A 27501-nucleotide genomic window follows, 5' to 3' on the forward strand; every position below is an offset into this window, starting at 1 on the left:
GAGAGTACACCACCTCTCTGATATCCTCATAGTGTAAGCTTTGGAGCAGCTGTAGGTTTGGGGATGTTTGGGGTGGTGGTTTTCTTTTTCACTTGTTTGGTTTTTCGTTTGGTTTGCCCTTTTTTTTCCTTTCACCTTTTGCCCATTGTCTCTCATCCTTCTCCCACAGACTACTGTGAAGAACCCTTTACGTGAGAAACACTCAAAAATCTAAAAGTGTGTATATATGCACATTTAATAATCCAGCTAAAATACTGTGATGTATTAAACTCATCCCTCTCCCTAATCCTAGTCCAATGACCTAAACTCTACATATGATGAGCAGATCTAACCAAACGTTAGCAAGCAAGAAGCACATGTGTAAACCTCTGCAACACCAGCTCCTAAAACTGAAAATGTTAAGCTCTCAGTAACAAGTCATAGTGCAATAATTGTCTCTTGGAAATTCTATCCTTTATGCTTAGACAACATCATTATAATTGAGGAGGATCTTGCAGAATTTTCCAAATTCAGTATTAAGAACTGGGTGACAGATTCTTCAGTGTGTGGCAAGATAGGATGGACATCACAAATCACAATGTACTGAATATGCCCAGCTGTCTCCTTCAGCCCTCATGGAGTTCAGGGACTCCATTACCAGAAGACTTCAGAGAAGCAGCAATGCCAGCATCCTTACTGATGACAACATATCAACAAGCATCTGTTGAAGAGTAGTTATTTTCTTCCCTAGTTTCTCCTCAAATATATGACTTATAGATAGTAAAAATGGGGAATTATAAGGTAATTCCAGTCAAACAGAAGCCTTACCTCTAATTGGGCATGTAAGCATTGAATTGCACAGAACAATTGGGCAAGTACTACAAAATACTGCTATTCAGGTGTACATGTGCTTGTCATAGCTCTCTCTGAGGGAGAGATATATGGTCCAACAACTTACACTGCTTATTGTATTTTACTGCTATCTTCAAAAGCATGCCAGAATGCATGAAAACTTAAGCACCAGATATAAAATTTCAAAACATTATGATCCCTTGAAAACAATGAATTACAATAAACAATTTTAACCTCCTGGATTTCAACCAGAGACTTAAATCCCAGACAAAAACTCCATATTTCAACTCAATCATTATGTTTAAATTATATTTCACAAACATGTAGAAAGAACTAAATGGAATTACTATATTGGGCTATTTTAATCATTTTCATAACAAAACAGTAAACTATGACCACTCACCTACAATAATATGAAGAGCTGATGTTACTGGATCAGAAATGCCAACTGTTGAATAGCATATACAATCTGTTGATCCTGAAAAATAAAAGAAACAGACATTAATTTATATATTTTCTAAACAAGTATTACTGTCATGGTCCTGCAAATAAAAGCCTTATGTTCCTTTGGCCCACCCCTTTCTATTTTATGGACTAAAGTAAATATAAGGATACAAATATTGTTATTTAAATTGTAACTTTCCTCCTGCGCTGCAACAAGCAGAATTTATGTCTCTCCATACAAAGTACAAAATTTTTCACTATATAAGCGATAAATATATATTAGTTAGTGAAGGGAAATAAGTTAATTCACATGAAAAAATTCAGGATTACATTACAGCTTTTATACCAATTAACAATGAAAGTGAAGGAAGGCATATGTTGATTCTCCTTTGCTCAAGATTTCTTACTCATTAACATCTAACAAAAGGAAGTTGACTGGTTTCTTGCTTTTTGGGGGACTGATCTAAATTCCAGACTACCAATATCGCCTGCTCGTCCAGCTGCATCATAAGCCAAAAACTCCTGGTTAGCTCTATTATTTGAAAATCAGTAAACACTTGCTTTCAGGAATTAGTTTATAGACAGGGATCAAAGTGAACAGAAACATGCCCTTACAGTTTTGAGCAAAATATCTACAAGAAGAAAGAGGAGAAGCTTTAGGTTTCACCTATATTCTGTCTTTGTTACTGCCTTCAGCCCATTCCTTACTCAGTATGTCCACTCAGTATTTTAGGTGCTGTTTATAGACAGGCAATTCTCCCTGACACTTATTCTGTGTATATAAAAATAAATAAATAAATAATCTAAGAGCCTAATGCATAGTTCTGAATCCCACTCTGCAGCAGGGACTTGGAAGTTAGAGCGAGACATACCAAAGCATTTTGTTGCAGCACCTAACTCCACATTTATCTTGTAGTTTCTTCCATCCTTTCCCTGAAATTGAATTCCTTTAAAGTCAAGGCTGGATATCTGAAAACAAAAACTTAACTTTGTCCACATATGTTCTCAGTTTTCCTACTGATACACTAGATGTAGTGTATCAGATACAGAGTACTTCATTTCTCAGGCCTAATCAAATTGAAATAAGACAACTAAAAATGGAGGAATGAGCAATCACTATTTAAAATTCCATTTTGGTTCTTTCTCACTTTGAAAGCATTGATGGTATGTCAACAGGATCCAAACAAATCCTTTCCCCCTCCAACTCACTTCTCAGGAAATGGACACCACCTCCCTTACCAGTGAAGGGCATGAGAGAAGCTTCTACCAAGTAAACACTACACGGAAGCCTGTCACGGTGAACAAGCAGCAGCTCTGGAAGCCAATTAAAGAGAATATAAATATAACAGAACTGCAGAACAGAAGAATGTGACTAGAGAGATCTATCTCTACGAGGCCAAGGTTCAAGATGGTATAAGCGTACCACTGCAAGCACATGCCATTGCACAGGCAACGGGACTCCAGTTTCTCTCAGTATCGTAACAAAGATACGCAGATGATATTATCAAGCCACATTTGGAGTTTTATAGCAGAAAATACTAAGTTGAGTTCAGATATTAAGCTATGCTCTACTGCCAGTTTTTTCAGTTTAATTTTGCCCCCTACACTCATGAATTTCAGTTAGGCAGAAAATTCTCACTACTTTTGAAAAGAAAAACAAACAAACAAAAAATAGCCACTAAAGATCTGACCTTAACTTTTACTGCTGAATGTATGAGCTCAACATTCCATCCAACCTTTCTCATTTCTTCAAGATCTGTTTACATTCTGCTGCTAGAATTACCTGAGTCCCATTTGCCCTGATGTAAAGAGAGCTTCCGAGAAGTCTTAGACTATAGGTGGGAGAAGAAGTGGAGAATTCACAAGCTACATTTTAACACCAGACGCTTATCTCCCGGTACTCTTCTGTAGCCAATTAAAAGCTGATTTATCTGTTGGGCAATTTTATATAACTCATTTTCATTTCCATTCATTACTAGCAAGGGAGGGCTAAAATTAGATCTGAAGTCTGAAATTAATTCTGAGATTCGAAAACAGGAGACTGGGGAAGACACCAACAGTGTTTACCAAATGTCAAATCATCCCTTTCTCATACATGCCAGCGGAGTACTAACTAAAACAGTATAATAGCGTTGGGTTTTTTTCTCTCTCAGAGATGGTAGTATGGAGCAACAAAACCAGTATCATTCCTTCATACACTGCAAGGGAATAGAACTGGTCATAACACCACACCAAGCATGAACCTAATGGTACTAGTTTAAAGGTCACAAAAACATTAATGATGCCTAAGGATTTGAACTACTTTGAATACTTCATAACCAAACAAGAATTCTAGGCTATTAAGTGGGCCTTGAATAGACCTGACATCTACTACTAATGAAACAGCACTCCAAGTAGATACACATGCAAACCCCACCAAAATCTGGCTTATTTCCTCAGTATAAATCTGATATGGAAAGCAGGATTAGAATTTAAATATAGCTTGACTGATATCCCTTGATTAACAGCTTAGAACTGCCAGAGCACTCTATGGAGGCAAGAAGCTTCGATAGAATATGACTCTTAACTAACGTTAGGTGGTGGATGCTGTTTGTTCTGGTTAAACCAACAGAAAAGTTATACACATACTCTGCCAGATTTTCTTTGGGGATTTTTAAGGGCAATGGTCTGAGTGAAAGAAAATATGGCTTGCACAGAACTACATGCAAACATGATGAAAGTAGTAGACTGCTTCTTAACTGAGCCCAAATTCATTAAAAAAGAAAGATTTTCAGTGTAGAAACTAATCTTTGTATCGGTGTGCTGGAAGAGAAGATCAGCATGTAAGGGAATAATTAAGTTTCAGGTTAAGACACTTAGAAATAGCTACATATGTACATGTAACACTGCAGACTACGTTTAAGCTTCCACTCCAGGAGATCTTGCCAGGAATGCTGACACCAGCCCAAGCTGGATTCAAGGTACTCACACACAGGCCCCATTTGAAGGGCCTTAGGAAAGAAGACAGGCAGATGCAACACAAGATCTACAGGCTCGACTGACCGTATTGACCAGATGCATCCTGGCTATAACTTGAGTTTACATGCTCATCTCACCTGCAGACACCACAACAGAAGCATGAACATTTAAATATCAAATTGAAACTTACCTGAAGGAGACTAACTTCATTACCTAAACTGGCACCAAACACCAGTGTTCAAGTGCTGCAGATCACTCTGCTTGGTTTCCACCTGCTGCTCTAGCACTACAGCTGCCTTGCACAGGGGTCACACGCCTCCGCACTGGTGGCACCACACCAACACCTGCAGAGAGCTCAATCCCAAACTAAATGTCTGACATCTCCCAGCTAAAGAAAGCTCTAACACCAGGTATTTTGATACTGAGAGCCCACTGAAAATATGACGTGTGTAGAGGGCACATCAACTAGTCTTTGTTAAAATAATTACTTTGAATCTTTACCATACATTATGCACACTAGAGCTCTGTTTCATTACCCATTTTCCCAAAAGTCTGTTTGCTATTAGAAGGTACCTCACAGCTGTATAGTTGTTACATAGGCAAGTTCTTCTATGGTCTTTCCCTACCCAAATTTACACGCTAATTTTGTAAATATATAAATGTAATGATTTAAAATTTATCAAGGAAATTGTTCCTTTTAATTAATCACAAGGAGAAATGATCAAGATATGTATTTAAATATTAAAGAGTATGTGCTCCCCATAAAACATATTTGCTAAAGCAAGATTAAATAAACCAAAGTGATGGACTGCACTAGATAGAACACAACACAGCTAAATCACCAGATTTCCCCTTCGCAGGCAAGTATTGCTAGATATTTGTGAGTAGACAAGTCATGTGGAGAAGTGCTCAGACACCACCTCACAAGTTTTAAATTGGTCACAGAATCACCAAAGCAATAAGCAAAAACAGCTGTTTCTCTGGTTGTATGGAAGAGTTCATGCCATTGATTCCAAGGACCAAAAAGAAGTGCTAAAAAAATGCTTAGACTACTAACTTACAACTAAGTTTTCTTAAACCAAAACACATATGCCTTGGGCAATGAGTATTCATTTTTGTGCTTTTTCTGCTGAAAAACTAAATTCCTAAGAACCGGAAGTACTAAACTAAGCAGATGACAGAAGCAACAGTCAGCTAGATGTTGATCCAATAGAAAAGAATGAATTTAACAAAGATAAACTTTTAGTGCTCAAGAGCACTGTTCCATGTGAGATAACCTTGATGGGCAGATGCTGCCACAGCACACAAAATCCTCAGAAAGAATTAGTATGACAACAAGATTCTGTACTGCAAACAGGCAGAATAACAACTTCAATGGGGATCCCATAAGTTTGTAGTATTTTTGTGAAGTCACAATCCATGCAGTCACCAAGAATCATATAAAAGTTTGGGCTGGAAGGGACCTTCAAATGTCACCTAGTCCAGCTCCTCTGCAATGAGCAGGGACATCTTCAACTAGATCAGGTTGCTCAGAGCCTCATCCAGCCTGGCCCTGAATGTCTCTAGGGATGGGGCATCTACCATCAATCTGGGCAACCTGGGCCAGTGTTTTGCCACTCCCATTGTAAAAAATTTCTTCCTCATGTCTAGCCTGAATCTCCTCTCTTTTAGTTTAAGACCATTACCCCTTGTCCTGTCACAAGAGACTCTGCTAAAATGTCTGTCCCCATCTCTCTTATAGGCCCCTTTGAAGTATTGAAAGGCCACAATAAGTTCTCCCTGGAGCTTTCTCCAGGCTGAACAACCCCAACTCTCTCAGCTTGTCTTCACAGGAGAGCTGTTCCAGTCCTCTGATCATCTTTGGAGGCCCTCCTCTGGACCCTCTCCAATAGCTCCATGTCTTTCCTGTACTGAGAGCTCCAGACTTGGACACAACACTCCAGGTGGGGCTTCACGAGAGCAGAGTACAGGGGCAGAATCACCTCCCTTGACCTGCTGGTCACGCTCCTTTTGATGCAGCCCAAGATACGATTGGCCTTCTGGGCCAGTACCTCCAAGTCCTTCTCCACAGGGCTGCTCTCAATCCATTCATCCCCTAGCCTGTATTGGATACTAGGGGTTGCTGCAACCCAGGTGGAGGACCTTGTGCTTGGCCTTGTTGAACCTTATGAACTTCACATGGGTGCACTTCAAGCTTGTCCAGGTCCCTCTGGATGGCATCCCCTCCCTCAGCTGTGTAAATTGCACCATTCAGCTTGGTGTCACCTGCAACCTTGCTGAGGGTGCACTTGATCCCACTGTCTATGTCACTGGAATCAAGTTTAACATCTGCAGAATGAGAGACTGGCTTAAAAATGAATAGTTCAGAAATAATTTGGTCTGGGTTTTCTTGGTAGATAAACACTTCAGCTTAAGTTCAGTACTACAGTACAACACAAATGGATTAATACAATAATGGGAAATCTAAGAGATGAGATTAACATCACAGGAAAAAGTAATCTTGACTTAGTTGTCTTCATAGCAGACCCACCAAATTAAATGCAATATTTAGCTCCTAGACTGTCATTTCCAGAAGTATAACGGATTTAAAATGCTGAAGGAGGAACACAAAATGTTGCACATCAGATTTCAAACCGGACATACTGAACCTTGAAATAAGATACTAACTAAACCACAAAGATCATTATATAGTACAAACATTTTAACAGAGAAGGCTGTGGACATATCACTTGGAATCATTAAAAAAAGAATTACATAGCTTTTTATGTGATGCTTTAACACATTTTCTAAGAGAAATTTTACAGCCTAGATGACAGTAGCATAAAAGTCCAGTCACGCTTCATCATTTTACTTACATCTGTTTTTTAAGTTTGTGAATGAATCCTCCACCGTTTTTCTATATTACCTTCACATAAGCAGCCTGTGCAGTCTTTAGGATTCTTAACTTCTACAGCTACACACCAACATGCTGGTTATAACCATACTGCATCCTTCCTGACTAGACATTACAGAGTTCATACCTTGATCACAACAATGAGAGGAATCCAGACACATTAGAAGCCTAAATCACTATAGCAATTAACACTTCGTATCTACACTTCATCCTCCTTAGTGCTTGGAATAATTTCCCCCTATCCCAAGGGTAAGACGGTGGCCTTGGTTTTTAGAAGAATAAATACATTAATTTTATGCCACAGTGCAGAGTGAAGTAGGATTTTTTTTTTTTCTACCTGCTGAGATCATAAGAGTATTTAATCTAATCCATTCCCTTTCACTAAAGACTCCTCCGACAGCAGTTGACAGCTTTGAACTCCTGTTCTATGCCAAGTTTCGTATGAAGAAAAAATTACTTTGGCTTACTCCAGAGGGTATAATTTTAATTCTAAAACATCTGGATGAAAACTCAGTGCCACACGTCATGAGAAAAATCATTCTCTTTTTCACTTCTGTGGAGGCATACTACTACTCTGAATACAGTGAGAAACCACAGCTGAACACACTTAAGGCTACATGGCACTAGGAGGAAGTAATATAATAACTAATCATAAGTTTTTGTAGGTACACTGACTTGTCACCACATTGCAGTGCAAAACTTTGTCAGGTTGCTACAACCTCTAAGTATTCTTAACAGCAAATCTGTTTAAAACGGCAATCAGTCAGTTTACACTGGCAGATATGAAGAATGGCTGCAACTAAGAGAAATTCTGAGGTTAAAACTGCCTTTTGAGTAGAATCACCTGTATTCATGTCAATAAAACCACAAGTTTTTTCATAAAGATCTACCATAAAGCATAAAATATATTTTTAATCAGAAGACACTAAGGAAAGTGACTGGAAATATACTGGAAACAGACACATCTACTCAAAAACAAAAACCAAAACAGGGGGTAAAGTAAAGGCTTGCTCCAGAAAGTTACAATCATGATTTACAAGTAGCATCCAACATTAAAAAAAAAAAAAAGGAGCCTGTACGATGGGATTCTTCTGCCTATAAAACAAAACTAATTACTCAAAAATGATCATATAGATGAGTGTTTTAACATTAAATCTTTCATTTGCAATTTCAAAGGTTTGTACAATTAAATTGAGAGTTTCTAAGCTAAGTCTGCTGAATTGAGTATTAGTTTGAATACAGACAGTGTTTTATCACAACCACAAACCACAATCTGCCACGTTTCTGTTAACACAGCTTGACATTTGGAACTAAATGATAAAAAAGGCAAAATCCCACTGATTCAGTGTCACCTATCCCCATGCTCCTGTCCTCACTGAGACAACTGTCTCCATCTTTAAGAGGACAGACCGAGCTTTAAAACTTAATCTCTAAACTATGGGTAGTGTATGTTTTCAGTATCTATTAATGAGTTCCTAGGATTTAAAGAAAAAGGTTAGTGATAAATAACTAAAAAGAGCATAACGGATGAAGCTTTCTAGATGCGTGATTTATATTTCATTATTCCTTTTGACTTGCTGTATTTTAAGACTGTCAGTTTAGTTTAAAAAAAGTATCTTTAAGGATCTCACTTATTTTAGAACAAAGTTCTTGCACTAGTCTGGGAACTAGGTAATCTGTTGGGGTCAATATACGGTCAGAGCTCCACTACATCAAGCAAAAATGAACAGAGAACAGCTTTACTTAAGGCTGGAAAAAAACCCTCTTGCTGCCTTCCTGACCACCCTGAGATGCATGGGTTTGGCTGTTTCATACAGAACTTAGGGTCCCTGTGATGGCTACCTGTGTTAAGAAAGTGTTAATATTTGTTCAGTGATTTGACTCTCTTCTTCAGAAAGTAATCACTTCCCCATATTTTCAGTAATAAATCATTTTAAATATTGTACAAAACACAAACAGATAAAGATATTTATTATCCTCTGTACTTTCCCAAACCTTATTAATAGAACGTCAAGACCAGCTTCCTTATATACCATTGCAAATAACTTAGGGGATCTGAATAATGACTTGGAGAAAACATTTGAATCAAAGCACTGATCACAAGGGTGTACCTCGCAGTAGTTCAAGGAATGGAGCATGCAGTATACATTCAAACAGTAAACAACTACAGCAGACAAAACAACAACCAAAACATTAAAGGATGTAAGAGAAGAAAGTGACTTGACATGTTAGCAATACTAAAATATCAGTGAAGATCATACTTTTTGGTGGCAATTGGAAAAAATGCATTAAGAAATTGTCAAAAAAACCAAGGTTAATGTTCCAGTTTTAACATGCTTATAGTTAATTGCCTAAGGACAAAGAAATAGCTCTTAATACTGAGATCCAGTCTTTTTAAATTGTATCTTCTTATGGTCACTAACATCACCAGAAGGGAAAAACCTCTGAAACCAACCAGGTAAGCAAAAACCTTCAGTCTGAGAAATTTGCCCAAATGAGAAAAACAAATGGTAAAGCACTTCAACTTCTCGTCTTGTGAAGTTCATTATACAAACTGATTTTAATGCAAAACTTTAACAAATAAAGGCACTATTTACTTAAATATAGCAAGTCTGTTACACAGAACCCTTAATGTGATAGTTGAAGAGAATGCAAAACCGTAAGGGGATATTCACACTGCAACTTCTAGATATCTGACCCTTATTGTACTGCAAGAAGAAAGGGTTAAGCTTCTTCCAAGCAACAAGGTTGTTTGGGTTTGGATGCATTCTTCAAAAGGATATAATGAGTATAAAAAGCCTGAGAGTAAAAATATATGATTTCACTTCATGTATTTTTATAACCTGTGCTAAATTTTCTCAAAGTCTGTGTTTTAGTTCTAGTCAGCAGCTCATAATGTTTACTTCATATTCCTGTTCTTTAATTCAAATTTCAAGCATCTGACAAGAAAAAAGAAGAGCACAGAAAAGACACTGAACTGTTCATTTGTCTTTTCATACAGTCCTCAACATTGCAGATGCTATTGAAGAGTCATAACACTGAATCTAGCCCTGGAAGAAAGATTCATCTTGTAAGTCCACTTTTGAAGGAATCTTGGGGATCAACTGGGTCAGGTAACACCTGGGACACTAGATTTAACAGCAAGATTGATCCAAAGAGTGACTATGGTCAATAAAAGAAGTAAGTTTATGACCAAAGACCTGAATTCCAAGAAAAACTTCTCTCAAGTGTCTCTCAATGACAACAGTGAGGATTGCCTGAAAAAGTGGCTGACTTTGAGAACCATGAAGATAAAGCAGCTCTAAAAAGGGGCAGAAAGTGCAACTTGGTCTGGAACCTGAGGACTGTTCCTCAGTTGTAGGTACCTATGATGACAACTGGAGACAGAAGGAAAAAAAAATTTAAAAGGAGAAATTCTAGCATTTATTTGGAGTTTGCCAGACCAGTGGAAGGTTACATTACAATTCTAACTATATTGTGGAGCATTTGGAACTGGAAAAATATATACCAGGTGTCTGTTTAGCCAGTTTCACTCATTAATGTATTCCGATGGGCAAGATTATTACTGTCACCATCTTACCTGGTAGTAACACACAATAAGCCACAAAAGAAAAGTAATTAAATTCTGAAGTTGCACATTAAGATTTGATTTCCCTTGCAATGTACCCTTCCCAAATAATATCACATGTGATCAATAACTATACCGGGATATAAACAGCTTTATCCAGGTATCTTTATGGAATATTTTTGCTCGTATCTTACACTTCAGCCTAAATTCAAGAAATTATGATTCAGAAGAAACTGCAAGAATAAATTAATAAAGTAAACTAAAAGTTAACCCTTTCTTACCAGCAGGAATTATGCCAATCCTTATATTGCATTGGACTAATGGTGCTTTGGGATTATTTTGGTCTATGCCAGAGTCCTTCTGCATTCTTCCAATGAGACCATGCATCACTTCACTGAACATGCCGTCCCCACCAACACAAACAACACTGCCAGGAAACACAAATTAGAATGCACACTAACGGTCAATAAACAACATGGCAAGTATTCTACTTAGGGCATGCACTGGGCACATCAAAAATAGTTGTTCTATTTTCCCCCCTCCATTTTTACAGAATATAGTAGTCTACAGTCAACTTCACGATAAACAGATGGAAATAAGAAAAAAAAAAAATAAAATCAAGTTACACAACCGCAATTGCATCTAGACATACATGTCTGTAACATTAGAAAAGAAAAAAGTTGGAATGCAACCAAAAAAACCCTCTTTATCCTCTATTGCTCTATGCAGACAAGACAAATAGCAGCAGAAATCCACTATACAAGGAAAACACTAAACAGGACTTTACATACATCTTTCTCAGTAAACAAAATGGAAGTAAGGTACCTTTACTGAAAAGGGAAAAGTTAATATTGGTGGCTTCAGGCAGAAGTATACTTTACATTATTAATTTAATAGGGATATACATTATATGAAAGTCAAAAACCAGAAGAGTACATGCTAGCATGCTCTTCTGAACATGCTGAGACCCCATCTAACAGACAGAAGTCATGTAGATCTACATAATCATTCATAATGAAAGAGAGTTCTAAATGTTGCCAGATGCAAAACTTCATTTTGCACACTTAATTCAGGTCAGAGCTGGTGCAGCAGCTACACAGGTCCTCAGCATGTTAAAGCTCAGCAGAGAGTCCACAGCCAAGCAAATACTAGGAAGACACTGTTTTACAGCAGCGTACATTCCACGCACAATAATCAAATGCACAATAATCAAATGCACACCTTGAACTCTAAAAATATAAATATTCTTTAACTGGAAAGCTTCAAATACACTTTAAAGGAACATACGACAAATCCAAAGTTATGCATGTGGTCCCCAGCATACATGTTCAGGACTGTTTACTGTTAATCTACATAAATCATTTCCAATACATAAACTAATACTTACTCTTCCATATAGTCAGCAACAGATATTGCAGAATAAGAACGTATTTCATAGGACAAGTTAGTTTATTTAATTTTTAAGTATTGATGATTTAATTTTACTTATTATATTTTCATCAGAAGGAAGCTTGAAAAATAACATTAATTTCTCTATGAATGGAGAAGAGAGTCTAAAAAACATACATTGTCCAACTGTAAGTCAAGACCTAAGAGACTGGGAGAGAAGGGAGAAAGGGATGTTTGGTTTTCATTTTCTTCATGAATTTCTCATAGCTTAACTACATTATTCAACTTCAGCCCATCTCATCTTTCTCCGCAGACTCTAAGAAAGAAGTGGACCAAAATTTCCACATCAGTTCAAGATCAATGTTGTCTCAGTAGTGTTCTATTTATAACAACTACTCAGAAATGACAATGAATGTCTATACCTATCATAGGTAAATATGGACAGATGAACAAGTTCACATACACAATATCAGCATGATAAATTCATTGCAAATATCAGATGACCAATATTTGAGTCACAGTGAAGAATTACTGTAAGAGAGATCTTCTTAGAGCAATTCTTCTATTTTGGGTTTATTTTTTCTAATGGACCAGCACTTAACTTTTTTGACAGATGATAACAGTAAACTATATATGCTAAAGGACTTCAGAAGAAGCAAGTCCATAAGACAAATGAATTTTAGAAGAACTATGGTCCCTTCTAATCTCAACCATTCTATGAACTAATTCAAGAATGTGGGGAAAAAAACAACTTGAAACAGTTTTACAAAGGCTTGTGCAACCAGTATATGGAAAAGGAACCACAGCGATCCATACAAGTCAGACTTATTCTAAACGTGGTCATTACCTGTACAATATTAAAGCATGCTCTAGTTGTTCTGTACAATAATGTACAAAAATCTGCAATATGGTAAGTGAATGAATATTTTAAGTAAATGTATTGAAAGAGCAGCTGTTCTGTCACTAAGCTAGTACCTTGGTACTCTTGCCATAAGAAATTCTTATAAGGGAAAAAGGGAAGAACAAGCAGGAAACATGCACAAGATAAGATAAGCTGTCTCAAGTAAATACACTTCGAAAGCAGTGAAGCACTTATCCCTATGAAGCCTGTATCTAGTTCCAAAATTACAGGCATGGCTTTGCTGAATAGGGAATCTGAAGATTAAATGAAGAAACTCATCAATGAATGGAGGGAAAGCCACTTAGTAGAACCAATGTAAGAGGACAGGTGAACAACAATTAGATGTAGGAATCCAAAGAAGCTTTTCCTGTATATTAAGGACAGTCAATCAAACTTGAAGAAACATATGAATTTTATGCAGCTCAATCATTTAAAAAAATCTTCCATCTAGCCATTGGATCTGTTATTTAAAAAGCATTATTAATACAAGAACTCCCTTCTAGCATCACTGTTCACCAAAGAAACAGACTTGTACGCTTGCTTCGCTTTTCTGCTCTGTATCAGAATTTAACCAACTGTCAGTATTATCTCTTTCAATCACCTAAATTAAAAGTAAAAAAATCTTCAATAACTAGGTTTTTCTAGGACCCCAGTTTCCCTTCCTCACACTTCTGCAAAATTAAGAAAAATCCCAATACAGACAAAACTGCTGATTTAAAGGCAGCACATGTTAAAGCAGATGAGGTCTTGGAATTCAACCTGTCCTCACTCTATGTATATAATGCATATAGATCTGCTATCCAGCAAAAGTACTGTGAAAACATAAAAACATTTTATTTTTGTAACTCAGTTTAAATGTACCTGTCAACAAGCACAACAAGATACTATTTCTAAATACTATAGTTGTGATTATTTACCTCAAGAGGTTCTGCATACATTTTCGTCATTTTCCAGCTGTGTAACTTGTTTCATGTCATGAATTGGAAACTGGAATTACTAGCTTATTTATTAATTCTGCTGTAGAAGCAGAATATTTTAATAATGGAATGCAATTTTACCATTCAGTTAGGTCATCCTTTAAAACAGTAATTCCACAACAGAAGAAACACCAACAAAGCCAAATGATGTAGCCCTTATTTGTACATTCCTACATAGCAAAAGGAACTATCTGAAACATTTCCAAACACTTCATGGTTTCTGTACACAGTCTGACTGCTACTAATGCAGTGTTCTGGACTCATGTATATATCAAGATCACCTATTTCACAAAACATTTCAGGGTTGCTTTCAAGCTATCACAGAATGCTCAGCTACTGGAGCAGCAGAAGTAATCCTACAGTCATCTTACGAACACAAATCTCATCTAGACATTGTTATGCTACACTTGAATATATTGTGTATTGAATAGGTTTACTGGAACGGTTTAGTTTTCCTTTGATAGTCCTAAATGTGGATCGCCTAGGAGAAGTAACATGCTCCAGAACTTACAGCTGGTACAACAAATGTATCAGCAACGAATGCTACTATTTTAAATTAGAGACAGGAACAGACAGATTACAGAATATATCAGCTAGAAAGGGGAAAAAAATCCCATATGTGAAGCTACTTACCCATCATATTTATTAATATTAACTTCCAATAAATTGTCCTTGGCATGATTAGCATGTTCAGTTACTATAAAGAAATAAACACATTAAAAATTACTACTATGACAATACTATTATAAAATGGTATATAATACACAATTTAGAAAGTAGGTTATTAATGAATTAATAACCTTGATTCTACTACCAATATGACCATAAAACAGTCTGCCCACAAAACTCATTTCAAAAGACTTTATGCCAAGGAAAGAATTAAGAGAGCCATGCACTACAGTATATATAGAAAACAATTTCACTAAAAAAAATTGTACAAATGAACAACTGGTTTTAACAGTAAAACTGAAAAAGAAGAGAAGACAGTATCTAACAAAGGAAGAGCTCAAATAGCTCATAAGTAGCTGAAATTTTAATTTAGTAAGAAGAAAAATGATACAGGTAGCCAGATAACTGACCTTGTGCCATTCTCTTTTTATCACTTAGTTTAATTTCCTTAGTTAGAAAAGGTAAGTAACAGAAAGAACGTAAGCTCCTCAGATATGTTTTAAAGAGTTCATATTGAGTTTATTAAGAAATTAAAATACTCATTACTCACTAACAACATCAGTGGAGATAGAAGCCAGACTGAACAATGGAGCAACTTTCTGTTCATAAATCCGTTTCCCTTGTCTTTTTCCTCCATACGGATTAATATACACAAGCAACTGCTTTGGTCTAGACTCTGCAGTACGGAAAAATATTAGAGTACACTGCTTTTGTACACAACACAGAAATTCAAGAAGCTATACAAAAACAAACCTATAAACAAAGTGCATACAGCATACAAGCCTTTTATAACTCCATAACTGTTTATCAAAGAGCTATAAAAGCCTGCTTGATCCATCCTCTTTATTATACTGAGTACACTGACAGCATTGAACAAACTGGTAGTAGGACAGTAGGTGAAATTCAGAATAATTTTATCTGACTCCATGTCTCACATTCTTATGTATATTATTCTCACACTACCTTCCCATTAAATTACATTAGTATCACAGACATACAAAACAAAAGACACTAAAGCCAGGAACAGTTGGAAAGGAACTTGTGAGTGAAGCATACATAGAAATACTATTACATTCATGTATTTAAACAATGTACCTGCTTTAGTAACAATTAAAATACATTTCCTTCCTGTGTTAAATACACAATAAGAATACCTCACAAAACTACATGCTGCACAGCAAGTGCTTGCCTTTTAGTGTAACCCCTCCCCCCCTAGAAAACACTTTTGATATCACCATCAATTTTGTTCAAATAGTCATGGATTTACACTGGTGATGGCAATGAAAACAATTGTTACATCTCTGTACTAACATATACACAAACAGTAATGCTTACTGCACCTAGAGCCTTCCTTTTCCACACAGAACACAAAGACCTGTTATAACATTTGCACTTCCTCGGATGGCATTCTTTTAAAAGGAAAGAATTTAAAGAGTTACTAGATCAGCACAACTGCATTATAAATGCATCCAAGCTAGGCTGTTACTTCTTCTGAAATGGTTTGTTACCAACAGAATTAACACCTGCACTCAAACCCAGATGACTGCCCAGGCCACATCTCTCACAGGTGTAGTGAATGGGTCTAAAAACCCCAGTTTTTGAAATATGTTATTGGAAGCTACATACCTTGTGTAACATATACAAAACAAAAACATTAGTAAGATGCCTGTTTCCAATGCCTGTTCAGAACATTTTTTGTTAAATATCACCTGTGCTGTAAACAGGACCTGCTGCTATCCCCAACCCTGCTCAGACACAGTGGGACCGCACTCTGCAGGGTGAGGGCACCGCAGTGCTATGGTCATCCCTGACCTCCCTTGTGTCATGGAGCTGCTTTGCTCCTGCTGCTCCCTGACATCCATCAAGGCGTCTCTTTCAGGAATAATTCCTGCAAAACTACTGCTAGCCTTCTAAGAGGAAGAGGTCTAGAGTCACAGAAATTATTAGTGGGAACTACTACTATGTAAGGAACGCTGTTGATAAGAGAGACTAGAAAGGTTAAACAGACACACAAAAAGCCACCCATAAATTTCACAATTGCTACAATCCTTGTCCTCAGACCTCTCGAGTACCTCAGATCTCTGAGCTTACATCTGCCCTTTACTTTCCCCGAAACTACAGTCATTTAAAGCCTCTGCTAAGCTTCTAATGTGTCACTAATTTGTGAAAAAAAAAATTGCCCAGATGTAAATTCAAGACACTTGTAGTCCTGAGTGATTAAACACTCAGTACAACTCAGTGAATACACAAGATACAAAAGTACTGATAAGAATGAGACACTTCATCTCTCAGTTCCCTCAACTTTTCAGCATAAGCCGCTATTAACAGTTCAGAAAAACAGATACATTAAAATAACAGATTATCAAAACACTGTTAATTGACATACGTGCCTGTAAAATGATGCTGCAAATGTTAGCAGTTTAGTCAAACTTACTCTGCATTTCAAGTAATTCTTTCAGCGCCTGTATCCACTGATTACACAAGTGCTCATCAACACACCAAAATGTCACGTTACTGCAGCGCCAGCGGTGATTTCGGGCTTTCTTCACATAGTACACTATTCAAATTCAAAAAAAAAAAAAAAAAAAAATAAAGGAAACATGAGACAGTTCTATGAAATGACAAATGCATTTCAGAGAGAGCTCCAAAATATCTACCTTTGGAAAAAACTGGTAGTTAACCCTCACTACACATTTCTGCAAATGACAGCAGCATTTGGAGCATGAGCAGGACATTTGGAAAAAGTCAAAATGAAAACAAATGAAAACACTTGCTTTAGGTCATTACCTTACAGTAGATACCCAAACTTCTTTTTAAACTACATACAATCCATTTTCCACAAGCTGATTGTAGACATATAAAAGTTCCCTAAGCTTATATATTATTTTATCCATATTGAAGTCTGCAGCGTCTACATAATATAAAAAGCCATAAGCTTAGGAGAATAAGCCAAACACATCATCTCCCCTGTAATCAGTGGGGTGAATTTAATTTCACAGAGCTGAAATTTTAGAGTCTTCTTGTGCATTAAGAATGGTGACGGTAAGACAAGAAGCATCGTTACCTTTCGATCTACAGTATCACCAATCATTGTTACTGAAGGACTAAGTGAGAAAAGTACTGCACAACCTAAATGCACACATACTGATGGTTAAGGATAATTTTAATACAAACAAACAAAAATGCCACAAACATTTAGAAGTAATTTTTCCAGTCTCTCTCAATTTTCTAGTTGAGTAGGAGAAAGCAAGTGTCCTCCTGCAGTCATTCAGCAGCAGAAATCTAAGACATCAGTTAGACCTTCATTAAATAACTAAAACTAGCATATGTTCTTAAAGGAAGAGGTTTATTTTTCAAAATAAGTCTATTTAAATGTAAACTGGCAGATCTCTGGAGGTTTTTTGGTTGGTTTTGTGGGTTTTTTGGTTGGTTTTTGGTTTTGTTTGTTTGTTGTGGTGGTGGTGGGTTTTTGTTTGTTTTTTTAATGCATCATTTCTGTTAAAAAAATTCTGAAGATTGAGTCTGCCCTAAAGTACCTCTGGAAAAACTAATTAGCACAAGCATGCTTACCTGTGAAAGCATGTGGCTTTGCCATTTTTTGCCACTTGCCAGTATTACGTTGCTTCTTGTTTAGTTCAGTTTCTTCTACAGCAATGATCTCAGAGGTTGGCACAAAACAGTTTTCTGTATGAATACAAGATCTTACACATTAACATCTTAAAACAGCACCAGAATAATTATGTAGACATACAATCAGAGTAGCGGCTCAATAAGCACAACCAAGAGCACATGTAGAAATAGTTTTCCATTTCCTTTTCCCTTAAGTCAAAGCACATAATCCATAACCACCTATGAACTACCCCAAATACATTTTGAATGTCTTTGATTTCTCAGAAAATTAGGCATTACAAGTATGAAAACATTTTTGTATCAGCCAAAATTCAGCAACACTGATTTCCGAGTAATGAAATTGCCCCTTCAATGATGCCTAGTCCAGATATTTGACAGTGAATAGCACAAGCTATTTCAAAGAATGTGCAACTAAATCTAGTGCAGAGAGACTACAGAGGCTATTTGTTACTCTCAAGTAAGTAGCTGGCTTATGAATGAAGAGCATTCACATGAATCCTTAAGCTTTCAAATCGCACATGTAGATGAGGTTCTTAGGGACATGGTTTAGTGCTAGAGTTACATTAATGGATGGACTCAATGATCCTGAGGGTCTCTTCCAAATAAAATGATTCTATGATTGCCAAGTCAACCACTAAACCATGTCCCTAAGAACCTCATCTAAACACCTTTTAAACACCTCCAGGGACGGTGATTCCACCACTACCCTGGGCAGCCTGTTCCAATGCCTGACAACCCTTTCTGTGATGAAATTTTTCATAATATACAACCTAAACCGCCCCTGGCACAACTTGAGGCCATTTCCTCTCATCCTACCACTTGCTACTTGGGAGAAGAGAACAACCTCCTCCATGCTACACCCTCCTTTCAGGTAGTTGTAGACAGCGATAAGGTCTCCCCTCAGCCTCCTGTTCTCCAGGCTGAACAGCCCCAGTTCCCTCAGCTGCTCCTCATCACACTTGTGCTCCAGGCCCCTCACCAGCTTTGTTGACCTTCTCTGGACACACTCCAGCACATCAATGTCTTTCTTATAGTGGGAGTCCCACATACTAAATAGTTTATATTAACAACCTTAGACCTTGAGACCAATTCTATTAACCTCTCCTAATTCTTCAGATGTATTCTCCCTCTGACAGTCACAAGACTGGAAGTTCTGCTTTTCCAGCAAATCTCTTCACAGATGCAGCAAAAAAGCAAAGAGGATTTTAGTTAAATATATGCATTTTCTAATCTTAAGTCACAAAAGTTAAATACCTGAAAAAACCCATATTCCTGTATTTAAAAAAAAAAAAAAAAAAAAAAAAAAGGCAAAAACCAGGGTGATCCCACCTTCCCTCTGTAAATCTTTGGGTTTGGTAAAAGTCTGAGAAGTTTCTGAACTATGAATACCAGCTATACTGATTGCAGCCCTCAGTACTACTTGGCACTGTACAAGTATCAAGTAACCCCACCCCCTGATAATATACTACAATCTTAAAGCAGCCAAAAAACTACACTACCTAATACCAGAATTGCTTAGGGCCAGAAAGATGCTAATCTGTCTCAAATACAAACATGTAATTCAGAACATTCCCTACAGCTTATAAAAACAAACCTAAATGCAGCGACATTTGTGTTTGAATAGAACTCCAGAATTTGTCCATCTAAATATGACTATCACTATTTGATTTAGTGTTATACAGTGTACTATTTAATCAGAAAGCAAATCAACTACTTACTTCCACCCTTCCCCCTTTTTCCCAGAAGGAAGCAGTTTCCAATGTGAAGAAATCAAATAGAGATCTTCAATACAAGCAGCACAATCCTGCTACTATAAATATAATGCTGTCATCCGCCATTTAATCACCAATACTTACTCCATAAAAATAAGCAGAAGGACTATCTCACCCTCTTTTAAGAGGTCAACAAAGTTCACATATGTACTAATTATAGTCCTTTCACACACCTACTTTGGTACCATTCACCCTATTATCAAGTAGCATGAGCCATTTCTTCCATTGATTTAGCATAAAGGTGTTCCCTCATAAAGACCTTTATGAGTTCTCCCAAATTACTGAAAATCTTACTGCCACATAAAGAAAAAAATAATGGTACTCACACGACCATTACTAGATCAAGATCAATAAAAAAAAAATTAACTATGGGCTCAGACCATACCAAACAAATTGCTCAGTGCAATATGCTCAACCAAGTAGCACAAAACAGCTCGTAGACAAAATTCCCGGCAAAATTTTTGAATGTACACATCTAGATTCATAAAACTGAATTTTGAGTTCAGAAATACTGAAATACTTTTCAATTTTCTTAAGCTTAATCTCAAAGATCACATATTTATGTTTTCATGTCTCACCTTGTTCAATGTCTAGCATACATGACACACTAAAGACAATGAGTCCAGAGTAGCTGCACAAAAGGCCATGGCAAAAAAAAAAAAACCAAAAAAGGAAAAAACAAAACCAAAACAAACAACAAAAACAAAACAAACACCCACCCAAACAACAAAAAAGGCAAGCCAAACACACAATGGACAGGAGACAGTCTCCCCAGCCCACTGGTTGTGCCAGTCATCACTCCTGGGTCACAGCACTCTTACAGCCTTAACAGATGCTCTTCTTGAAGCGCAAACTGACAAATCAGCAAAATACTGTGTTAGACACATACTACTTTTCCCTACATTAAGCAAGTGGGAGGAAGAAAAAAAAAATCCAAAACCACAAAATACAAAAATCCACAGAGCAACAAGGTAAGCATGCTAACAGCAGGCTTGCTTTGTGAAAAACGTAGCCAGCAGCTGTGCAGTATGTTTTTCTGCGTTAAGAAAGGCTTTTTGGTGCGTCATCACTGTCTGCCACTCCCACAGAACACTTCCTGACTTTACAAGCAAACTCACTCAGAATTCAAGTCAAGATTCGTTCATTTATCACTGCCAGCTACGTATCCTACAGGTCAAATTCCCCTCTCAGTAATGCGTTAGCTCAAACCAACAGAGACACGTGCAAAAGCACAAGAACATTGCTGATCACATAATCTGGTTTATACTTAAAATTAACCTCAGGCCCATGGATGCAGTGTCATTCAGAATTAATTTAAATTGTTAGCATACTCTTGTGACTGAAAAATATTAACAACTAAAAAGCTGCGGTTCGGATTTAAAGTATTTTTTCCAGCACTTTGAAAACTAGACTACTGTTACAGGCCACATGAACAGTAAGTTATCTTGTCCTAAGTTTAAACTTTGCCTTCATCTAAAATCAAGAAAATAAGCATGTTTTCTATCAGAAAGTACACTGCATTATACTGATCATGGACTACAGAAAGCTCTGTCCAATAAAGACCAGAATAAGAGAAGATGGTGGATAAGGATATAGAGTAGAATTGCAGAGAATTCATATCCTGAGGGAAGGGGATGAAAAAAGGCATAATGAATAAATTACTTAATTCAAAACTAGTGCAAGAGTCACAGAAACATCTGAAGGCCATGATCTCACAATATACACCCATGTATAGGAAAACTGGCTTTTCATTAAAAAAAAGGAAATCTTCAAGTACTTTGTAAATCAACAGAAAATAGATCAGTTCCTCATATGATCAGACACACAGCTGTTACTTCACATTACATATCACCTTGGATCAATTTGCATATTTAAGTCATACTATTGTTTTCCTTTTTTTTTAATTTCTAAATTAAAGCTTTTCAACTCAACTATGAATATTTCAATGCTAAAGTAAGAAATAAGATGCACTTCTTCGTTTTAAGGGGAAAAAAAAACCAAAACACCACAACACCACCAAAGAGGTGTATTCTGAAAAACATGCATCATTTAATGTAGTATGCATCTGTATTTGTATTTATGCATCTTCCAGAAGACACATTCCAATGACACAATGCTTTCTACAGCTGTTATCTCCCACATCCTACTGACTCAATGCAGTCAGTGGAAATGTCTAGAGAAAAACATGGTACAGTTTTCCATATACGCCCACTGCCAATCGGGAATGACTGATGAAAAATGACCTTGACTAAGGATACGCCAACACACTGAAGGTGCTGGACAGGCTTTGTTTCCAAACTGAGCATTCTTTAGAATCCACAACATCAGAATGGTGTCAGTTATTCGAACACTAGTACTGAGGCTTCCTCAGGTGGTTGTTTTGGGGAGAAAGCTGAAAAAGACACACTGAGGGAAGAGAATTCTGAAGGGAGAAATAGAAGGGTTAAAAAAGTGCACACAATATGTGAAGGCACACAGTTTGCTGTCTAGTTTGATCATGCTCCTTATACTTCTACTTTAAAAACTCACCAAAATAAACAAACAAAAAATAAACAAAAAAACCCACCACCACCACCAAAAAAAACCCCAAGCACAACACCAAGAGAATCTCATTCTGTGTTTGTAATGCCTCAGTACCAGGCACAATACAATCTTAGCCTATACTTCTAAAATACCTGTAAATACATATATACAATATATAATCTGGTAAGAAATTTGGTACACAAAGTTTTATCCTCTGTTACTAGAGAAAAAACTGATTACGCCATCAATATGAGGAAATGATTAAAAAAATTGACCTGCCCAGCTCTGCATACGCTATTTATGACTAACAACTAGATCTCATGAAGAAATGTTACAATGCTGAAAAATAATGTTCCTGAGAACATTTGTAGATGAAGACATGCCTAGGAAAAAAGGGACATAGCTAAAAGTAACCAAGAAATACATGAAAAATTTCAGATAAAACTTTTCCCTCTAAATTCAAACAAGTCTAATGAACCAAAGAATGTGAAATGGGAACCTCATTACAATAAAGACAGAGCTTGAAAATATGGTGCTGTTAAACAAGGTCTAACAGTAGGAAGGAAAGTCAACAGAACTTCGGATTTACCGTTTTAAAAACATGCCACAACTTGAACAAACACGTTGTTGTTGTTGGCATCTTTTTAATGATAGCATTAAAAACAATTATCCTGAATCAATACTACTTTATTCACAAAATGTATTTTGGCAGAATGGGGTTTAAAAATGTGTATGTATTTTAATATCATTGTACAAAGATGATAAAACACAAAAATCTCACCATACTCTGGACAACTATATTTGCCTGGACAATAGGACAATCTCTACTGTTTCCTATCTCTTCCTGAATTTGGATACAACAGGGAGAGGGAGATATTTCAACACTTCTACAATACACCTAGTTCCTTACCTGTCAAAATCTGAAAACCGTGACAAAGTATATACCAAACAATTTTTACTTACATAACTAAATCCAAGACAGTAACAAATACTCAGAAAATAAGCAGCCCTCACTGAGTTTTTTCAGTTTAAAGACAATCATTCACTGGAATAACTATCCACAAAACAAAAAACATAGCACTTTTATACTGCATAATTAAGTCTGTATTTAGGCATAATGCAGAGCAGTCACGTAGTCAAAGGCTAAATGGTAGAAAGATACCAATCTTGGTCAAGCAACTCCTCTGAAATTATATGCTTCTAACTAACCATCTTCCATACTATGAAGTTTATTCATATCCTGTCATGTATGCTGTCATATTTCCAAAATAATTGTAGAGAACACCATGAGCCATCCAAGGTCTTAAAAGAACTTAAAGACAACAGGACAGCAATAATACAAAACTGTCATGGTACTGAAGCACAAGTGCAGGAAACACACAAAATAACCAGTGTGTTAAGGCGAGGTAAATCTTCTACTGAATTGCTCTCTACATCAATTATACCTGTGCCTCCAGAATGCTTAGGCATGTATTTTTTTTTCCTCCCACCCTCCCTTTTCTCTTCTGATTCCATATCATATTCTCCAAAATCTTGTAAATAGCCATGCTACAGCATGGCAGCCACACTCGGTAACCAGACCTGCCTCTTCAGGAATCTCCAACTGGGTATTGCTTCAGAAACTGCCTCAAGAAGAGTCTGGTTTACTGTGTCCCGCTCTCCTTCCATGATTCCCAGCATTCTGACATCCACTTTGGAACATGCTTCAGGACATGTTCCTACTTGGTTTGGCCCACCAGGAGTAAGTCAAGAAAACTTACAACTTAGAAGTTGTAAAAACAACTGTAAGAAGTTGTAAACTTTAGAGTGCTAGTAAAAGAGCTAGTGTAATTTTGTGGCACTCTTGCATGGTCTAAAAGAAGTCATCATACAGACAATTGAGCTCCCATTGAACTTGTTCCAGCCTACAGAGCAGTCAACTAGTAACCACCCAAAGGCATTTTTAGAAGGATTTTACATAATTCAAAAAAAACAACCTCTCCAAAGCAAGGGCTACTTTACCTAGTACGAGCAATTGTCCCAAAGGGCTTTGAAACTTTATATTTTAAATTTAAGATCCAGATACCTTTATCTAGATTAATTTTATTTCATTTTGAAAAGTATGCAGCTTATTTGTCACACCAATATCTTAATCTTGGCTGAATTAAAGAACTAATTTGTCTTCAATTTCTTAGGTACATTCATCTGCGCATCTGAAGTAAGGGCAGGAATTTTCCAATACTTTTTTTCAGCAGTAGTGCTGATAAAAACTATATTATGTCAAATTGTATTCACACAATAACAGGGGAAGGATAACAAACTCTGGGTTTATGCTATCATGAGTAAGAAGAGGTGTACTTTAAATATGACCAATTCTCAGTTATGCAAACTACATCAAATTCTTACCATTCTTTTTGAGTTCTCCTCCCTCACCTTTTTTTTTTTTTTTCAGAAAGCCTCAGGCCAATAAGATACTACGATAAAAATCAGGAAAATATTTAAAGAAAGGTAGATGGTAAGAAGAGAAGAACTATTTATGTTTGGGAACTTGCCTGGGACTGGAGACATCTATACTCAAACCTTTCTCAGATAAACTTCTAGTCAACCTTTCTATTATCAGTTTTATTCTGTCTCAGTTCCTCCAAGCTCTAAAGTGAGGATGACAGCAGTTTTCCACTCTAACAGCAGCTGCTGTGAAAAGAAGGACATTACACATTTTCAGATGTTCACATACCATGCTAATAAGGCTATCTTAAAAACAGGAATAATTACTATATAAAAACCCCAAGGGCAAAGACGCTGATAAAATACCACCTGAAGTGTAGTAGAAAGCTTGATATAATTCATGTACAGACATTTTTAGAAGTTATTCTGAAATTCTGTCAGGTATTTTCAGCAGTAACCTCTCCCACTTGCAGTTTTGTAACTCATCACTATTCTAATTGCACAAAAGGTGAACTATAAACAGCTTTGTTACCCCATTACAAGCTAACTCACAAAAGTTAAACTTTCTTTGGAAATATCCATGAAGCCCTTTAGAAAGCAAAGGGATTTAAAAAAAAACTTTTTTGTAAATAAATAAATAAATAAAATGCCTGGAACACTGCCTCAGTACGACAGTGGTTTTTAACCACAAGTCATGTAACCAAAAAAAAAGAGAAGTTGCTTTTAATGTTCTGCAAGTCTATTATGTCTTGCTACGATTAATTTAAATACAACGCTTCAAATTACATGCTGATACCTACTCACAGTGCCAAGAAACAATGGGGTTCAGCTAAACAAATCAAGCTGCAGGGATGCTTTTCCTCCCTTTGTTATCAGGGGTACTCTCACAACAGATGCTCGAGTTGCCTGCTCCGTGGAACAGACAACTTGCTGCCCTCACCCGCAGTGTGTGCAGCTCTCTGTGAACAGCTTTCAGCTTTGTTTCCAAACGCACAAGCCGATTAACCGGCTGATGGTTCAGCACAGCCGCTGGCTGCCCGTGCCCGTCCCGGCACAGCTTCGGCCCCGGCTCCATCTGCCCCGCTCCCGGGGACCCGGCGCTCCCGCACCGCCCGTACCTGCGTATGACTGAACCGCCCTCCGCCTTCCACCCTCGGACTCTGAACCCCAGAGGCTGCTGCGCTCCCTTCGCAAGGTGAAAAGGGGCCCGAGTACGGGAAATACTCAGCGCCGACAGCCGGCTCTGGCCGCCCAGCGCGCTCTGAGCCGAGAGCCGCCCGCCGCCGTGAGACCCGGCTCCGGCAGCGCCCGGCGGGCGCAGGGCCGGCTGCAGGCCGCCCCGCCAGCATCCCCGCCCGAGGCCGCCCTGCCCCACGCCGCAGGGGACGCTGCGAGCGCCCCTCCTCCGCCGCCGAGGAGAGACGGCCCCTCAGGCGGCCCCGGCCCACCGCGAGGCCGCGGCAGGTGCGTTACCGCCCGCCCGCTCCGCCCAGCCCGGCCGCCGCTCCACTCACCGCTGCCGCGGCGCGGCGGGCGGGGGTCGCGCCAGGCGATTCCCCCCCGCTCCTCGTCTAAGGTGACCTCGCAGGAGCGCTGCCCCAGCCCCAGCGAGGAAGCCAGCCGGGGCCGCCGGCCGCCTGGGAGCTGCTCCATGGCCGCCGAGAGCCCGGACCCGCCGCAGCCCGCTACCGCATGGCCCAGCTGAGCGGGCGGCCGCCGCGGGACGAGCCCGGCAGCGAACGGCGCCCGCCGCTACCCGGCCTGTGCCCCGCGCGGGGCGCAGCGTCACCGCCTACGCCAGCGCCGCCGGGGCGGGGCCTGCGGGGGCCGCGGCTCCGGGCGCGGCGCCGGGGGCGGGGACGGGACCGGGGCAGCCCGGGACAGCGAGGCCGGGCAGCGGGCGCCCTTGGCGGCCCCCGCGGGCGGGCTCCCCGGGGCGCAGAGGGGGAGGAGGGTCCCCCGGCCCGGGCCGCTTTGTCCCCTCACTCCGCTGCGGCAGACACGTGCTCGGCCAGCGCGGGGAGACCCGGCGACACGGGCATGGTCCAGTGCAGGGAAACTGCGGTTCACACCGCGACGGCCGCGGGTTGTTGGCGCGGGTTGTTGGTTTGTTTGTTTTTCCGGGAGGATCAAGCACCCATCACAGTGGTGATGAACTCTTCCCTTATCAAGACAGTGAATATGTAATAAATACATCTACCACAAGCGTCGTGTACTACAAGCCTCTCGCTCTAACCTTGCCTTATTTTCCATAAAAACATTTTGGGTTTGCCTTGAAGATACTGGCAATAATTCACTATAGTTAAACACTTAATTCTTTATTGTCTTTATTCCATGGTGTCCCTGAACCTCATGACTATATAACCATCAGAATCCTACCCAAAATACAGGCCAGAGTGAGCGGCAGTCGCTCTGCTTCTGACCTTGGTCCAAACTTACCGGTTTTGCATATTTCCAATGGAGTTTAGAGAAAATTGTCAGTGGTCTGTTCTTACCTGGGTCCAGCCTGGAGCCAGTTCCCT

The 27501-nt window shown here is 38.5% G+C and overlaps 1 protein-coding gene across 1 annotated transcript in view; it reads right to left on the reverse strand.

Moving 5' to 3' along the window:
- Nucleotides 1–26632, reverse strand: part of CERK (ceramide kinase) — a gene marked incomplete at its 5' end in the record, with an annotated part of 38510 nt that extends 11878 nt beyond the window's left edge. The window contains 7 exons of the mRNA XM_080363242.1: nucleotides 1235–1309; nucleotides 10976–11121; nucleotides 14595–14658; nucleotides 15181–15306; nucleotides 17065–17187; nucleotides 18201–18314; nucleotides 26494–26632. Coding sequence (XP_080219368.1) covers nucleotides 1235–1309; nucleotides 10976–11121; nucleotides 14595–14658; nucleotides 15181–15306; nucleotides 17065–17187; nucleotides 18201–18314; nucleotides 26494–26632 — 787 coding nt within the window. The remainder of the gene's footprint in view (nucleotides 1–1234; nucleotides 1310–10975; nucleotides 11122–14594; nucleotides 14659–15180; nucleotides 15307–17064; nucleotides 17188–18200; nucleotides 18315–26493) is intronic.
- Nucleotides 26633–27501: the final 869 nt, after the last annotated feature.

The sequence above is a fragment of the Nesoenas mayeri genome (genome assembly GCF_963082525.1).
Source record: "Nesoenas mayeri genome assembly, chromosome: 1".
NCBI classification, from domain to species: Eukaryota; Metazoa; Chordata; class Aves; order Columbiformes; family Columbidae; genus Nesoenas; species Nesoenas mayeri.